The following is an 18,005-nucleotide window of genomic DNA, read 5'->3' on the forward strand; positions in this document are numbered from 1 at the left end:
CTGACAGGATTTTATACCTTTGCTGTATATTTAATAGGAACTTGCATTTGTTTGTATTGCAGTCTGGGCTGTTTATTAAAAAGTGTTGAGGTAATCACATGCCTACAGAATAGACTTTAGTAGAAAAATAAAGAGCTTTGATGATTAGGCCTATGGTATTTTGAGATGAAACATGCATAATAAATGTAAGATGTAATTCAACCAATGTGCCATTTTGTTAACAACTGGTGTTGGTTTATTCCATGAAAGAGCACGTTGTGAATATTTCAGCCATTCACATTCGGTGGGCGGAACAGTCGACCCGCCCCCTGCACGCTTTGCTCCCAAGCGAACCAGTCTGCCCACCGCCGTGCACGCCTCCCTTCACTCTCTCATCTCCAGCACAACGCACAACTTTATGCTTTTCGCTACTTAAGTGTGCGGATTAAATCGTGCAAGCCGTTGGTGTCAATTAGGCTGATAGGGTACTTGACGGAGGGGACGGAGAGATTTAAATCTCTACCCGTCGGCTATTGTTTGGCGACACCGCTTTTTTTGACGCTCCAGGTCGCAAAGGTTCATCTTTCGCTCCTTAGAACATTGTGTCCTCCTTTTGAAGAATGACAGCTAAACATCGAAAGCCCAAAAACCAAAAGCATGAAGATAACTTTTTCAAGAATGATTCTCCGGAGTCGGAGGGTCGAGACGGAGGAAACACTTTCACCCTGTTATTTATTTTATTTCTAATGATCGTAATTGGAGGCGCTGGCATCTCGTGGTTCTGCTTCCAGCAGAGCCAAACGATAACCTATTTGACAGACAATTTCATGGGAATGCAGATGAAAATTGTTAAACTTCAAGCCTCTCAGGAAGAAATTCGACAGTCTAACAAGGTAGGAAATAATGATATGCAAAAAAAGTGCCTGCTATCTTCACTTTATCTATATGCATTTGCATAGGATGAGGATATTGAGTGTCATGTGACCATGTATGAGAGTCGCTCACACACAGGGCTGCAGCCTATTGCAAAATAGCAAGTAGCATGAGGAGTTCAGATCTGCTCTATCACATTTCAAAATGTCTGGAAAGTCATTGGGGTGTGTAAAGCCTACAAAATATTCTATTTGTATCATCTTGTCAAGGTGAGACTGTACAGCTGCTGGCGTTTGTAATGGGAATTTTCTTTGACCTACATTTGCACAGTGAGGACCCAGGCGTGTTCTGTGATTCTGATAATAAAATATTTAATATCTGCATTACTACTGCTAGGGCCACGTGCCACTTCAGTGGCCTATACAGCAGCTTGCCTGTTGTAAAAATAGTACTCCCGAAATACAAGCCAGTAGTGTTCCAAAGTTAAATTTAGACTGTCACTCATTTCACCAGTTCAGGGTTTTCTCGCAACCCCCCATGTGTGAGGAAAGAAGTGACGTGTGCCTGATGCATCCTTCACTTTTTTTCTTTCTTGTTAAATAGCAGTACTTTGTATGGCCAGTGGACAATCTAGAACATATGGAAATGGTTAACTCTAAGTGTCCTGAAAAATACTTGGGTATAATAAAGCAGAAACAATACTAGTGGTTGTTCCCCCTGCCTTTTTTGTGAGGCAATCAACTGCATTGAATAATTGAGCCAATTGAAAACATCACTAAGCATTCAGAGATAAGTAGACTAAGTCCAATAAAGCACACTCTAGTCAAACATCCCTAAGCATTCAGAGATGGGCAGGTCTAGTACAGCACACACTGGTCAGTCTGTGTGCACATGCTAGAGTGTTATGCTCAGGCTAGAGTGGTATGTTTTACACAAGTAGGCAGTGTTTTTTTCCATACATTACCTACATAAACATACGGAAATGAAAGAAAAATGGTAGATGTTGGAACCCTGACTGTTTGTGGTCCAAAATACGTTTGGGAATCAGAGACCTAAATAACAATAAACCTTGATACGAACTGACATAAGACTGACAGTCCTCTCCACCCTCTGCCGTCCGTCGGCCCCCCCATCGCAGGAGCACGCGACAGAGGGCACCGAGAACCGCCTGAATGCCCTGGAGGAGTCGTACGCGCTGGCCCAGAGGCAGGTGGGCGTCGCCATGGCCACGGCAGAGCAGCTGAAGACCTCGGACTTGCCCGCCCAGGTGCTCTCCCTGCACACGGAGATGAAGGCCCGCCTGGCGGAGATGCAGCAGGCCACGGCGTCGGCCGAGCAGCTGGGCCAGCTGCACGGCGCGCTGCAGGGCAAGAGCGAGGAGCTGGAGGTGGTGCGGCTCCAGGTGGAGGGTCTGGGGGCGCTCGCCGCCCAGCTGGCCCAGAGGGTGGAGACCTTGGCGGGGGGACTGGGCGAGGCGCACGCCTCCCTGGACGTGCAGGCGGCCGACCTCCGGGAGCTGAGGGAGCAGCTGGAGAGAGAGGATCCGGAGGTCAACGCCGTCAGGTACGTTTTGATAACGATGGTGGTGGGGGGCGGGGGTTAGATAGCTACCGTCCTCTGACCCATAAGATTGTGTTGACATTGTCAAAGCCCTTGTGTCTGCGACTGGCTGAGTGCGCTGTGCTCTGAATGTTTTTGTCTTACTCCAGGCTACTGGTGGCGGGCCCTGTTTGATTCCTCGTGTGATTTGTATCAACATGCCCGTTGTTTTGATGGTTTTTGAAGTTGGTTCCCGTTCAAATTCCAGCACTGTTGCAGCGCTGTGAACGTCGCAATATTGTGGTTCACATTGTAGCTGTTTTGCGCAAGATGGTAGAATCCTTTTTAAAACTATTGTGTTGTAAGCTTTTTACCTTCAGTCAGTAAAAATAAGTGTGTGTTTTACAGTGAGACGCTAGAGTCAGAGCTTCCCAGCAGTGTCGAGGAGGAAGAAATCGTGGTAAGTCAACCACAAACTTTTCTTGTATTTCATGGAGGTATTTGTTAAAGATGTGTTGCATCTGAAGTTGCATGTTTCTGCCTACTTTAAAGCCTTCATTTGGTAAAATAAGTATGAGTTATAGAAGTCTGTTTAAACATATTAGCTGTTGGGCCAACTCTGAACATCTTGAAAAACCAGTTCACCAAGAATCTCATTCGCTTCAATGTCACGAAAAGGCCCACATTGTCTCTTTACTATTCTTAGCCCATTTGTGTCCACGGGGGACTAGAATGAGATCATCCCATTAACTTAGACTAATTCCTTGGTGTGGTTTCTCACATCGACATGTTGGTTATTGCATCCCCAGAATCCCACACTGTGGTTTAGGTATTTGCTTTAGACACCAGTACTCTGACTGTCACCGTTCAACTGATTAGCTACTTGGGGCGTGCTCCGGTATTTGAGTGTCGTGAATCTTTAAAGCGTCAACTTCTCAAATCTTTTGTTCTGTCTTCTAGCCGGCGATTGAGGAGCAGGTAGAGGAGGTCCTCCCAGTGGTAGAAGAGGAGGCAGCAGCACCAACACCAGCACCAGCGGCCGAGGAGGTGGTGCCCACAGCTGTAGCTGTAGAAGAACCAGAACAAGAGGAGGACGATGCTGTACCGGAGCCTGAGGCGGAGCCAGAAGCAGCACCCGCAGCCCCGGTGGAGCAGGAGGCCGCTGTGGCGGAGCTGGACGGTAGTGAGGTCGTGGAGGAGCAGGCAGCGGCAGAAGACTCGACCGTCCCACCGACGGAGGAGGCCGTCGCAGAGGAGCCGGTAGAGGAGGTCGCCGCCGAGGAGGAGGAGGCTGCAGAGGAGGCTGCAGAGGCGGAGGAAGAGGAGGCTGCAGAGGAAGAGGAGGCTGCAGAGGAGGAGGAGGAGGAAGAGGAGGCTGCGGAGGCAGAGGAGGCTGCAGAGGCAGAGGAAGAGGAGGCTACAGAGGAAGAGCAGGCTACAGAGGAGGTTCCGGAAGAGGAGGCTGAGGAGGAGGAGGCAGCGGAGGAGGTTCAGGAGGAGGAGGCTGAGGAGGAAGAGGAGGCAGCGGAGGAGGTTCAGGAGGAGGAGGAGGCTGAAGAAGATGCTGTTGAAGAGGAGGTGACTGAAGAAAACAATATTGCTCCCGAGGAGGAGACTGAAGGAGACATTGTTGAGAAGGACTCTCTAGTTGAGGAGGCGGAGCCTCTTGAAGTAGCCGTGGAGGAGGAGAAGGAGGAGGCGGCATCTGAAACGGAGCAGGAAGCAGAAGTGGAGGAGGAGCCAGAAGTGCATACTGTAGTAGTAGAAGAAGAAGCTGTGGCTGAAGCCAAGGAGGAGTGTAAGTCAAGCACACTGTGAAACATTGCTCTTTTAAGTATTCATTTTTTCATTTGTTGTGCGTTATAGTCACTGACAACACAAATATACATCTGGGAGCCATATTGACGATGAGATATTAATCCAGCCTGTTCCGCTTCCCTTTCCTTTAGAGCGGTGTGGGTCGTATGCAGAGGGAACAATGTTCCACAACTGAAGAATGGACAGTCTACACCGTGGCGACAAGGGAGGGGGGATACCCGGGACTGCTGGAGCTGAGGCGCAGTCTGCACATGCTGGCATTTCTCTAGCTGGAAGATCAGGTCGCACTCGGCGCTGAAACTCCCGGTACCTCAAAATAATGTGAGCCCAGCGGCGTCAAATTCTCAGTTATTCAGGGTTCCCTCGCCAACATCAACCCCCAAGAGCCTTAATCTGTTGAAAGAGTACAGATGTTTCAACACAACGTCATAAGTTCAACATCGCATTCTTCACCTACCATAAGAAAGAGAACCAGACACCCTTGTTAACTCCTTTTTGAAGCCATGTATCTGTTTTGTCGTGTATTGGTAGCAGAAAGACTCTGAGTATATATGCTGTGTGTCATGTGATGCTTGTTTACACTAGAAGGCTGCTGACACATACACCTTAAGTACTAGAATAAGACGGGAAATGTAATTCTAACTAATCGGACTCAAATTCTTTTCTTATTGATTTCTTTGTTTATTTTTTCATGTCTGGTTTTTCATCCTTTAAGTACACAAGGGGAATATAATTGGTGCCCCAAAAAAAACACAAACACCTGCATACAAATCAGTTTTTTATTTTTATTTGTACCTTTAGTATTTTTAGTGCCTTTGCACTACATGTCCTCATCCTAAGACCCGCCTCTTTGTGTTGTTCAATAAACCTTTTGTTTTCTACTATCGGTTCTGTCTTCAATATATTTTTTAATTGAATGTAGGCCACATTGGACAGTATAGTTGATGATGCAAAAGTACAGCCCAAATAATACAATTTCAATGGTTCTTAGCACGGATGCCTTAAGTAATTTTATAAACTGGAAAAATGTAATTTGATATTATAGTTGAACAAGCTGCAGTTGTATTCAGGGACCCTCTGTGAATCAGGCAATATGTGTTGGCTAGGCATAATATTATATATGCTACAGGACAGTATACAGTAATATATTGAAGTCATGTGACCGAGTGAGGAAAACCACCTCACGGGCGTCCACCTCCTGTAAGTGTCGTACCCATTACAATTAAATATTAAACCTGGAAGAGGCGCAGTTGACACGATGTATACTTATTTAATTAAGCTGCCTTTTCCATCTTTGTGTAGTTCAAAAAAAGAGAATTACAATTTTTGACAGGAACATTAAAGAACTAGGTCATTAATATAGTTGACTGTCCGATGGCATTGAAAATACTCGGTTATAGTCTGGTCTATAAAGTCTATCTCTATAGTCCTACATAGTGTTCTATCTATATAGTCCTACATAGTGCTATCTATAGAGCTATCGTTAAGTGTGCTGTGTGTTTCTATCCTGCCCTGCAGAACGTAGCTGTTTAGAAATGCTTGCGTCAGACCTTGCTGGATTGTCCTGTCGGTAAGGACGAGCTGTGTTGCGCTTCCGTAGGGAGGTAGTCTCTCTCTCTCTCCCTCCTCTCTCCTTCCCTCTCTCGTCCTCCCTCTCTCTCCCCTCCCGTCCGGTACTCTCCTCCTCTCCTCACTCTCACAAAGTCACCGGCCTCACCCGCTTGTTTCCGCCGGAGTCTCAACGTGGCTCCCTCTCACTCTGACCATGCAGACGTACCTCCCCAGGTAAGCTCCAGCTGCCCTGCTTTACCCTCAAGTGCTGCTTCCAACCTGCGGTGGTTTTTTCGAACGCTGCTCTGCTTTCAGCTCTTGTGATCCGGATTTCTGGATTAAAGTAAGCTGAGGAACTGAATCAATTTGGCAGATTTGTTTTCTACGGCTGCCTTCTCATCCTTTTATGCTTCCTTTCCATCATGCATGTTTAACCTAAGTGACATCCTGTCATTAAACCTCGCATGGGCCATTCCATAGACATCACTCTGCTTGTCAGTGGTGCAATGTGCCGATATGGGTGTGTCTTTTATTCTATTAGTTTCCTTTCAAATGCCAACTGTATATCTATATGCAGAGCCATCAGGCCATTATGAGGCCATTACCCATAATCACTATGCTTGTGCTTATGCTTGTATAAGAAAGCCTTTCATGAAGATGCAGTGCAGAGTGCTGATTCTCCAAGGCCGGATGCATGGTGGCTAGACCAGGATCAATACACCCTGAGCATAGAAGGGAGAGAGGGAGGAAGAGCAGGGAGGCTGTGGGCAACACACAAGCCTCGTGCCTCAGCCTTACTCAGCTGTTTTTCGTGGAGCCCCTGCAGGCGACTGTAGCAGGAGTCAAGGATGCATCCGGCTCCCTTCCACTCTCTATACATAGGATACATGATACAGGATGTTGAAACTAGGTTTTGTGCAATATCTTATTTCTCATTCCACCGTTGTCAAATATCCACTCAGGAAATGTAAAGGGCAGAACGCAATGTACAAGAGATGTAAACCATATATATACCAGAAGCGAGTCAAATCTTTGTATGAATGACCATAGAAATGTATCTTTTGTGAGTGGTCTTAATGTCCAGTAGAGGGACTTCAACATGTATGTCAACATGAATTGTAATCATTAACAAACGGTGTGTGTGTGGTGGTCATGGGATGTAAAGCTGTGCTCTGCCCAGGGCGTTCCACACCCCCGTCAGGGACGAGGAGGCCGAGTCTCAGAGGAAGGCCCGCTCTCGGCAGGCCAGGCAGACCCGCAGGTCAACACAGGTGTGTGTGTGTGTGTGTGTGTGCCTCTACTCCTATGGTCCTCTGCAGTGAGGTCCCCCCACGGTCAGTTTGTGTGAGTCTGTTTGTGTGAGTGCGTTTGCGTGAGTGAGTTTGTGTGTGTGTGTGTGTTGGCAGGGCGTGACCCTAACGGAGCTCAAAGAGGCTCAGAGGAGCTACGGCCCCGACTGTAAGCATGCAGAAGAGGATGAGGCCGTGGGCAAGACGGGGTCAGCGGAGGACCAGCCGCTGGCCAGCAGCCTGACAAAGGCCGTGAAATCGCGGGAGCTTAGTCCAGCCTGGAGCCAAACGGATGAGGTTAGCCCGAGTGGATCCTCGCCCATTCTGCCTCAAAATCCCATTTGCCGATTAGGACCAATTATAGCCACCCAGGTATGAGTACATGGGTGATTTGTGATGCTTATTTGGTTGTGGGTTTTTTGTTCCGCGTGTGTCCGCGTTCAGGAGGGAAACGTTGAGTCCAGACTGGAAGCCAAGGCCCAGTGTCCAGCGGCAGAAGATTCTGATTCATCCACTAGTGGGCTGTGCAGCCTTCCAGACACCTCCATCATGAACAGCAAGTCCTGCAGAGGTCAGAAGGCATTGCAACCAGGTTTTTGACACATCAAAAACGCCATCAAATGACAAAATGCAAATATCTACAATATTTTCCACATTGAAATAAGGCAGCCATGAAAATGGTTGTGAAAGCTTTCATCTTGTGTGTGTGTGTGTGTGTGTGTGTGTGTGTGTGTGTGTGTGTGTGTGTGTGTGTGTGTGTGTGTGTGTGTGTGTGTGTGTGTGTGTGTGTGTGTGTGTGTGTGTGCAGTGAGTGAGAGGTGGAGGACAGATGAGAATCAGAATCCGATCCACGATGCAGACCAGCTGCCCGCTGACACGTCACTGCAGGCACCACTTGGCTATGACATGGACCTCTCTGATGCGTCCAATGCACAGGTAATAAGGCTGATGCTGTAACTAATAACGACAGTATGAGTATTACTGTACTCATATTAAGTAAAAGGCAGTGCTGCTTCAGTTGGACAAACGTTTGAAAGTATGCTCCTGCATTGTATTGTCACTAGATGGCACCATCACATCTTTTTACTTTTGAGCTCAAAGCCTTCTACCGCATTTCCAGTGCACTTGCAGTTCACTTGATGCAAGTGACTTAATAGAATGCAATCCTTGGCAAAACATGATTTTTTATGTTGTAATTATCGTGCTAATCAATCATTGAGGCTTCTGTTCAAAATGAGTTATGTACCGATCACCTAAGCACACATACATGTTGAACGGGATGGCTCTATCTATTTGGTGTAATTGTAACATCGTAAGCTAAAAGGAATGTCGTCAGTGCAGTCATGCAACATGGATTAGTGCACGGCCATCGCATGATATTGTGATGTTGTCAAACAGTTGATATGCAGAATGGCCTGTTACTAGATTCCTTTAGAGAAGTAACCAGGAGGGCCCAATAAGCTCTGCTCCCACCTTAGTCTCCTCTCTCCCACCATGTGACATGGTGGAGCTCTCTCCACATTCCATACCATATTGGGCGAAGCTCGGAGGCTCTATCTATCCCCATGGTTTACCCTCGGATTCGGAGGGAGGATTCTCTCTCTCTCTCTCTCTCTCTCTCTCTCTCTCTCTCTCTCTCTCTCTCGCTCTCTCTCGCTCTCTCTCTCTCTCTCTCTCTCTCTCTCTCTCTATCTCTCTCTCTCTCTCTCTCTCTATCTCTCTTTCTCGCTCTCTTTCTCTTTCGCTCTCTCTCTCTCTCTCTCATGCTGTGCTCTCCACCTGTGCAGGCTCATGTTTTGTCTCATCTTCTCAGACCTTGCCACAAAAAACTGTTTCATCTCTAGGGTGTGAAATGTTCACAAACCAGCTTTTGCATTTTACTTATTTACCAGCAGAGTGCCCAGAATTTGCATCCAAATGACAATGAATGCCAGGGATGAACCGGCCTTAGGGGGATGTCTGTGTCTGTGCCGCAGATAGATGCCACAGACCCAACACAGCGGGGTGGGGGGGATTCTGTCTGTGGTACAGCTGTCTGCTGCTGGCATTTCAGACACATGGGCATATTAGTAACAAGAGAGCCTCCAAGTGTGCACCCTCTACTAAATCTGGTTGTGATAATCAACCTAAGCAGAGAGGATTGCATAGCAGAAGAGTTGCCTGCTCTAAACCCTGCACCCTCCTGTAGGGCTGTATGGAGGTGCCAACACAATGCTCAAATGTATTTGTATTAACAGAGAGAGGGACAGACGACGCAGGGGTAGACATCCTGCCACTGACAGGGCCAACACATGGAGAGGCTGAGACATGACTTTAGCTTAACTGCATACTTTCCTAGCCTGACACCCCGATATTGAGTTGACAGAGAGAGGGAGATTGTCAGCTGCGCACTCTGGCACGCTTGTTTGAAAGGCAGAGGACGTTTCTGGATAACAATCTGCTGCACCAAAAAGGGGAATATATTTCCACATGGAAAGTCATAAACGAGAGAATGGGATTCATAGCTTCCAGAGTTTAAGATGAGTTTTGGGGGTCTGCATTCTTACATAGGTCCGGCTTTCACGTGCCAGTTGGGCTCTCTCTGCAGAGGAAAAGTCTTTAAAGGCTGAAGATCCACCAAAAAGACTGTACTGTTCACACACTGAGAGTAATGGCTCATTATTTTAAACATAGCCATCATAGTGGTTCACATATTGTGTTATTATTATTAGTTGTCAAGCACCGAAGGGGTAGGGCATCTATTTCTATTGCCAGTTTTATTATTATTATTATCACTATGATTATTACCACTCTGCAGATACAATTTTCTTAGTACAATCATTCAAATAGGACTGGGACTTGAAGGGCATGAGAGCTGCAATAAACATTGAAATATGCTGACAGTATTAAGCACAGCTTGTGTTTTTTCTCTTTTCTTTTGAGGCATGGGTCAACAGCAGTAAATAATTGGAAATAAGTCGCGTTCCAATATTCTTTCTCACAAAGGACAAGTATTAGCAGATGATACGAGAGAGGCTGCTATTAATCTCTTTGTATTAATCAAAACCAGCCAAGGCTTCCTAATTCATTCTGTGTCTGTCTGTCTTTCTGTTCTTTCTTTCCTCATTTCTCTCTCTTACTTCTTTCCATTCCTTCTCCTTCTCCACGTCCCGTTCCATTAACTAGTGGATAACGTTGAGTTATTCTCCTGAAAGGTCTACACTGCTGAAAACCTCGCTATAAAAGGAAATCAGCCCATGATTAGAAATGAGGGGCTCTGCTTGTGTAAAATGAACTCTCTGGAGAGTGATGGGAAGAAAAAAGCCCCGTCATATTTAACTAACGCACACCTCAAGGGGCCACTGCATGAGTCACTCTCGGTAGATCCAAGCTGTCTTGCTGGAGTGAAACAATAGTGGAACTGTTTTCTAATTTCTCGATGACTGCGACTGTTATTTATGGATTGCTTCTCTCAGGATTGAAATGTAACAAATGCCCCTTGGGCCGCTAACGACGTGCCACCTGTCCTTCTAGAAAATAAAGCCCTGACTTATGATGATGATGATGAAGGTGGGGGGTGGGCTGGGGGCGGCTTCATGAAGGATATATCCGTCCTCCCAGGACACCAGCCATCTTAATCCCAGAGACTTCCAGCCCTCTGCCCTCATTGTCATCCCCCCCCCCCCTCCCCATCTACATCAGTGGATGATTTTAGCCCTCAGTCCTGAGTCTGTCCACAGTAGAGTGTCTGGCCCGCTGCCAGTCAGAGCTGCCAGAGAGTGAGCTCCGAGGAGTGAACTTGAAAAGGGGGAGAGAGAGGGGGAGAGAGAGAGGGGGAGAGAGAGAGGGAGAGCGAGAGAGAGAGAGAGAGAGAGAGAGAGAGAGAGAGAGAGAGACTGTTTGTCTTTATTTCAAGTGAATGTAGGAAGAGAGAGAGCATCTGGATCAGACTCTCTCTCTCTCCCCCTCTCTCTCTCTCTCTCCCCCTCTCTCTCTCCCCTGACGTCTTCCTCTGGATATTTCAGCTCTTTCACATGTCATGGAAACTCAGGCTGTTGACAGGGTGGAGCCAAAGAGATCCACAATGTTTGCTTTTCATCGGCCGCTTAGCTCTCCTCTCCATGAGACACAAGCCTGCCTTTGGTTGTTTATCTTCACTTCTTTTTTTTTCTCTAACGAGATTTGGAGAGACTTTGCCTGAGTTTTTTTTTTTTTCTCTCTCTCTCTCTTCTTTGGAGAGAGGGCGGGACTAGAGTTGAGCCATCCGTCCGTCTCTGGGATGTGAGGCTGGACGTCCCGCAGTCCGTCCACACCTGTTATTGGCGAGGATTCCCCCCGGCCGGTGAAGTCATGGCCATCCACGGTCTCGTCTTCTGATTGGTTCTGTGGGATCCCAGAGAGAGCAGCCGTAGTGTGTGTTGGACTTTGCTGCCGTTGGTGGTTCCTTCAGAGGGTTCCTGCTTGTTGGGGGGCCAGGACAGAGAAAGGCAATGTCCTCTTACTACTCCCGCACTAAGGATGTGACACGCGCCAGGAAGTCACTCTCGGACTCCCCTCCCTCCTCTCCTTCTCCTACAGCCAAAAACTTCAGAGTAAGAGCGCAAACTCATCATTGAATTTCACTTGATTGCAATATGTTTCGTAAAAGATTTGGAGGTAGACTTTTTCTTTTCATATTGAGTGTGTCTGGGATAATGGACTTTATTTCCATTTTGATTTGAAGACTTGTGTGTGTGTGTGTGTGTGTGTGTGTGTGTGTGTGTGTGTTTTTGTTATATTATTTAATATTATTCATATTTTCCTCTATTCTCTCCCTTGCTTTCCCTCTCTGTCTCTCTCATTTTGTCTCTCTCATTGTGTCTCTCTCTGTCTCTCTCCCTGTGTGTGTGTGTGTGTGTGTGTGTGTGTGTGTGTGTGTGTGTGTGTGTGTGTGTGTGTGTGTGTGTGTCTGTGTGTGTCTATGTGTGCATGTATGTGTGTGTGTGTGTGTGTGTGTGTGTGTGTGTGTGTGTGTGTCAGCCTCACTAGAGACTATTCCTGATTAAACATCACTGCGTAAGAATAGTTTCATCTGTTGTGTAATCAAGCAATCTGAAGCCGTCACACGCTCGATTGGCAAAAATGAAAGACACACACCTCAAAATTAACACTTTAAAACACTATTTAACGTCTATTCCTTTTTTTCTTTTCTTTTCTTTATTGGTTATTTTGTGAATTCGATTTTCCTGTTACCTTCTCCTCTCCGACACAGCACTCAGCCAGCACTTGATCAACAGCCTCACACACATCTGGCTCGTAGTGTTGGCAACCTGAAATGTTGACTGACATTTTATCTGGTTACCCTGAAACAATAACGCAGCCCGTCCTGGCTCCTTAAGAGTAGGCCTAAACACTGCCTAGCTGATGTGATGATGTCACGTAACACAGTATACACAGTACCACTGATGCACGTCAACACAAATTGAATTCTATCAGCAGGATCTTTCCATTTTCTCGCTAAGGTTTCTTACGTTGTGTGCGTTCCCGGCCGTGTAGTGTGTACTCTGGCACTCAGTCATGAATGTTCCATGATGTCACGGTTCATTTATCAGTGGCATTATTTTTCCCTGAGAGACAGAAACACACACAGGACATGTGCTAATTTAGTGAAAGCATTGTGCGTGACAGGGCCGCAGACAGAAGTGTCACATTGTTTGTGAGCGTGTTGCGATGGGGGACGTCCCGCTAATGTCCCCTGCCCGGGTCTTAATGGACGGGGAATGACTCATGTGAGGGATGGAGAACAACAGAGACAGATGTAAGTGAAGTCTAATGACCAAATACTCGTTAATAACCCTCAGTCCGGCGGTGACTGTGTTCGCTCCCTGGCTGAAAAAGTTTGTGTGTTGGAAACCCCATATAGCCCGGGCTGCAACGGTTATCCCTGCAGTTGTCCCGGCATAAGATGCTCATTAACAACGCGTCTTAAAACCGAATCACCGCTTTGTTGTCCGCTGTGGGCGTCAGCGTCTGCCTAATGACTAAATAACTCAGGGACTAAACGGTAATGGACGAGCCGACGGTACACTGAGACGTCAGCACCGCAGGGGGGGGCGGCCATCACAGGCCTCTCAACGCCGTCCGCTCTACGCCGTCCGCCGTGCAGACCGTGAAAGGTCCATAAAACACCGCCGTGCTGTTTACAGAGTGGGCCGCGGTGCGTGCTTAGTCCCGTGTGTGTGTGTGTGCGTGTGTGTGCGCATGTGTGTCGCTCTCTCCTCTGTTGTGTTTCCCTCTCTTTCTCCCCGTACCAGAGGAATGTCAGGCCCAGCATCTGTTCTGCCTTACTCAGTGTACCGAGTGGACCCTGCCAGTCCAATATCTCAGGCAGTTCTCCTAATAAGGAGAGCCAGGCTCGGTGCGTTCCCTGTGGCTGATAGTGCGTGTATATTATGAATGTATGGCTTACAGTGTCCAGCATCTCTCATCCCCCGCCCCCGGGCCGGAAGAGCTCCCCAGCAAGACAAAAGTCAAACCATTCTTCATGCTTTCATTAAAACATACTGTGTGTCTGAATCAGAGTCGGTGTTCATTTCGATAGGAGCAGCTATAAAGTTGGCAAACATGATATTCCTAAGCCGTCACATCAGCAGAGAGCAACAAATAACACTTCAAGATGGAGGCCCATACCGATCATAAAAATTGGTTTGGGAATACATAAACATTTTCTTCCAAACAAACTCTTCAACTTGCTGGAAGACCAGAGCGTCCCAGAGCTCTTCCTAGGGGGACCACCTCAGAATGTCTCTGCAAACAGAGGACATTGTGTTTGCTTCCTCTGGATTGTGGGGCTTGAGAGTCCCTGCGCTCAAGGTTCAACCGAGTGGAACTCAAACTGCCTGCGGACCCAACATCGTTTTTTATTGTTTTAAACGTCCTGGTCGTTTTCTATGATCTTGAACATTGTGATCTATGCCACGACTCTCTGCGATGACGTGTACTTGCAACAAAAAAGAAAAAGCATCACAACGTTGCCGTTGTGGATCGTTACCATGGGGATAACACCTCCTACTCCTTCTATAACTCTCAGCCCAAAACTCGTTTTTCTCTAACTCCCATAGTGTTTGAAACAAGGGGTTCACTTACACTCTAAACACCCCGTAGCGCGTCGCGGCTGCAGCCAATCTAGCTAAACCAACCAGGGGCACACACACACACACACACACACACACACACAACCTCAAATTAGAAAGGCCCCATAAGAACCGACTTCGACCAGCATCCTGGTTCCTTTGTCCTCCTCGGGGGGGGGGGGGGGGGGGAGTGAGGGGGTGAGGAGTGTTTATGACTGGGTGAAAAGTCCCGTCTGCTCCCATGACCACATAAGGACAGGAAGCGGTGGCTGAGTTGTGTAAACACACGCTGGGGGAATAGCTCTTCGCTTTTCGGTTTTGTGCACAAAGAAGTTTCCACCTATATCCACCGAGCGAGACGCTAACAGTGTGGTTTAATGTGTGTTTGCCTCTTTTGCCAACTGTATTTGTTTCCCAGGGGGATATGGTATCACTGTTGCGTAAATCAGGTTGTTGTGTGTAAATAGGCCCGACCACCAAACAAGGATTGTTGTGTTGTGTGTGTGTGTGTGTGTGTGTGTGTGTGTGTGTGTGTGTGTGTGTGTGTGTGTGTGTGTGTGTGTGTGTGTGTGCGCGCGCATGGGTATGCGCGTTCGTGCGCATGTGTGTGTGGGATGTAAAGGTCTTATAAACAGCAAGATTTTCTTCTGAGGTTCAGGGACAAACTGTGGTAGTTTGCTTTGACAACAGGACAACTCCTAAATCCAAGAGAACGCGATACCAGAGCTGGGTCTGGAAACGGATTGTGTAAGGAGTCCATCTCCCCATCTAATGCGTGTTGCACAGCATGTGTGGAATCTGTTTTGTACACTGTTTGATAACGTTATCGCCCAGTCTCTTGTATAGTCTGCTCAGCTGTTCCTTATAGAAATACAGGAAGTTAAAGTGTATGAAAAGAAAAAAAAAAAAAAACTCAGATTAAAGAGGGCGATAAAAATAGGGCAAAAATCTGCAAGCAATGCAACAATATATTTTGATTAATGATACCCGTCTCTTTCACTTTTTTTCTGAAAAGGATGATGAAAGAGACCAGATATGCTTGTCTTTGCCCTCTACGTGACTTAGAAAGATGCAAATACATAGTGAAGGTGGTGGGTGTGAGATGAAAACTCAGGAGAAGAAATAAAAAAGATCTCCCTGTGAAACGCGATGAGATTTTTGGTATCTTTCTCTCCTCCCTCCTTCCTATCCTTAAATGAACGATAGGGAAAGAGAGACCAGCTCACTCCCAGGCTCTCTCCACCATGCCTTATAAGCTCTTGCTGGTCAGTTATCCGTATGATCTGCAGAGACAACAAGTCCGACCGAGCCAAGCGCCAGTCAGCTGCATCAGTTGCACTATATTCTAGCTGTCCCAATCCAACGACACAACCATTTGTACATCCCACGTACTTATACATCATAGACAATATTATGCGTAATGTTTATTCATGTATTTTGTGGTGTAAGCACATATACATTCCTTGCATCCTATTTCATCTTTACAGGCACTGAAGAGAATCATTACGTGTGCTGCCCATGTGGAATATGTTGGTGTTTGTGTGTTTAGCATTCTCCTGTCAGACGCCATTCGATGTAGCCGTTCAGTCAGAACCGGTCCTAGCTGGACGCAGCCGTGGGGTCGCCCCCCCCCCCCCCCCCCCGGTCTCTTAGGGTTGCATGATGTCATACTCGGTTTAGCAGACGTTCTCGACAGTCGCCAACCCCCTTTAAAAGATTAACTGCGTCGCTCGCTGAGGACCTGCAGGCTGCGAGGATCGTCGTAGGCACATTGCGGTGCCACGATGCATTATCTCAGCTCTGTGGTGTTAGAAACTCTCCTCTCATCTTGGACAAGGGGCCTGGGAGCAACATGTCTCTTCAAAATAATGTTGGGCTTTCCTTCTGTCAGCCATTCATGTTTTTCAAGGTCAAGTCGTGATGCTTTCAACAAAATGTATCCCAAATATCCCAATATATCCCAAAAAAGACATTATGATTCACAGGCTGTGACATGTTTTCTTAATTTCCCCTCTGTGAAATTGAATCTTATCTTATGTTTTTGGTAAAAATTTGACTAACAGGATTTTCTTTATGTTTTCTTTTTCAGCATGACAGATTATCACGGTAGGTCACTTCTTACAACTTCTAATTAGCCTCAAACTTCAACTCTAATGTAACACAATATTGCTTGAATGAAATCCAAGCTTTTAATGCCCAATAGGGCTGGTGAATAAGAATGTATCATGAGATGTTTTGTTGCTGATAGACTATAGAATCCTAAACCAACATAATTACGTAGTAACTAAACTAATCCAAACTTTGTTTCGCTACCTCTTGCATTAGACGCAGTGGCGTTTCAAACACAACAATGTCTTTCCATAAGGACAAATCATTTCATGACTAATCACTAAACAACGACCAAACCACCATTACTACCAACATGCTATCAAAAGGGGGGCCATCCCTGTGATGCACACGCCCTGTAAGATGTGTGTTGTCTGCTAGGTTGGACTCGGGGGGCTCGGGGGACAGCGCGACGGAGAAGCTGCTAGGCCGAGTGGGCTCGTACACCCGGAGAGAGACCAGACTCGCCTCTCAGAGTAAACCCGAGGAAGGCTCCGCAACCGGGGACTACAAGAAGGTACCGGGTGTTCCTCCTTATAGAGAAACCGGCCCTTTATGGTGAAACATGAGCTAGACTAGTGTAGTTATGTACTGGCATGGAGTGGGATTTTTTTTAGTGTTCGTCTTCCAGGAAAAAGGTACTGCGTTTGATCCCCAAGGTTCAATGCCTTAAGGGGATGCTTAACCCCAACTACCTAATACTTAAATGACCTGTAGCTGAATTTGAGTGTCTGATAAATTAATGACAATGGTAAATGGTCATTCTTATTGTTACACCTCGATAAAACATGGGAATTATCCATTGCAGCTTTTACAAAGTTACCGTTTGGAGTTGCGTTTGAATGGACGCTACTTAACTCGTTGACAGATGTATGAGACCGCCTTGCATGAGAATGACAAGCTCAAGTCCAGGCTGCGGGACAGCAAACAGGAGCTGGCCAAGATCCGCTCCCAGCTGGACAAAGTCACTCAGGTACAGCACTGTGGTCATTATCTCACTGTATTACATTCTGAGCATGGAATTCATAATCATAAATTCATAGGCGTTCCTCATGGTTTAACAATATTTGTACATTTCCACTTTTAGAAACAGGACAGGATGTCTGAGAGGCCCGCCGTTCTTGAATCTGACAAAAAGGTACATACATTCACTTAACTGACAAAAGGATATGTACATTAACCTAACTGACAAAAGGGTATGTACATTAACTTATTTCAAGTGGTCAAAATCCTGTTTACTGTTACGATATATCTGAATATGTGTTATGTGTAATATGTGGTATCTTACACAGCCATGGTCACATTATAGGCACCTATTTCTGACTGTTTTGATTCTTAAAGTAGTTATACCATAATGTTATACCTTTTTTCAGGAAAAACAAGCACTTGAGAAGAGGGTTTCTGATATGGAAGAAGAGTTAAAGGTCAGTCAAACGGAAATATGTGAATGTATGCTTTGTTTCTTTGACATCATTGAATCATATCGTGTTGGTGTGCTTCTAACACAAATTAATCCATGCTGCAATGACACCCAAACATTTGGACCGGGACTAATCCAATGCTTTAGTGTGTAGCACACATAGCATCAAGCAAAGCAGAGCATAGTATACCTTAGTGTCAAATGATATTGTGTAGCATAGCAGAGCTGTATAGTGTAACACAGGATAGCTTAGCACAGCAGAGCCCTGTGTAGTGCATCACAGGATAGCTTAGCATAGCAGAGCCCTGTATAGTGTAACACAGGATAGCTTAGCATAGC

At 46.4% G+C, this 18,005-nt stretch overlaps 2 protein-coding genes across 2 annotated transcripts in view; both read left to right on the forward strand.

Moving 5' to 3' along the window:
- The first annotated feature begins 352 nt into the window (after nt 1-352).
- LOC311359264 (uncharacterized protein) lies at nt 353-5,095 on the forward strand. Its single transcript, XM_084479252.1, has 5 exons — nt 353-872; nt 1,991-2,415; nt 2,800-2,851; nt 3,352-4,189; nt 4,341-5,095. Coding segments are annotated over exons 1-5 (1,590 nt in total). The 5' UTR covers nt 353-599; the 3' UTR covers nt 4,343-5,095.
- Nucleotides 5,096-11,392: 6,297 nt separating this feature from the next.
- LOC311359886 (protein phosphatase 1 regulatory subunit 12B-like) overlaps nt 11,393-18,005 on the forward strand; it is an 8,489-nt gene continuing 1,876 nt past the window's right edge. Inside the window, exons 1-6 of the mRNA XM_084479913.1 lie at nt 11,393-11,620; nt 16,230-16,246; nt 16,628-16,763; nt 17,115-17,219; nt 17,334-17,384; nt 17,620-17,670. Of these exons, the coding sequence (XP_084336039.1) occupies nt 11,519-11,620; nt 16,230-16,246; nt 16,628-16,763; nt 17,115-17,219; nt 17,334-17,384; nt 17,620-17,670 (462 nt within the window). The 5' untranslated portion in view covers nt 11,393-11,518. The remainder of the gene's footprint in view (nt 11,621-16,229; nt 16,247-16,627; nt 16,764-17,114; nt 17,220-17,333; nt 17,385-17,619; nt 17,671-18,005) is intronic.

This window comes from Micromesistius poutassou (assembly GCF_964030765.1).
Source record: "Micromesistius poutassou genome assembly, chromosome: 15".
NCBI lineage: Eukaryota > Metazoa > Chordata > Actinopteri > Gadiformes > Gadidae > Micromesistius > Micromesistius poutassou.

What these genes read in the sequence shown, in the direction of transcription:
- LOC311359264 (XM_084479252.1), top strand. Translation starts at nt 600, where the DNA reads ATGACAGCTAAACATCGAAAGCCCAAAAACCAAAAGCATGAAGATAAC. An exon ending in AAATTCGACAGTCTAACAAG is followed by an intron (nt 873 to 1,990) that starts GTAGGAAATAAT and finishes CCCCCATCGCAG; the next exon opens with GAGCACGCGACAGAGGGCAC. An exon ending in CCGGAGGTCAACGCCGTCAG is followed by an intron (nt 2,416 to 2,799) that starts GTACGTTTTGAT and finishes TGTGTTTTACAG; the next exon opens with TGAGACGCTAGAGTCAGAGC.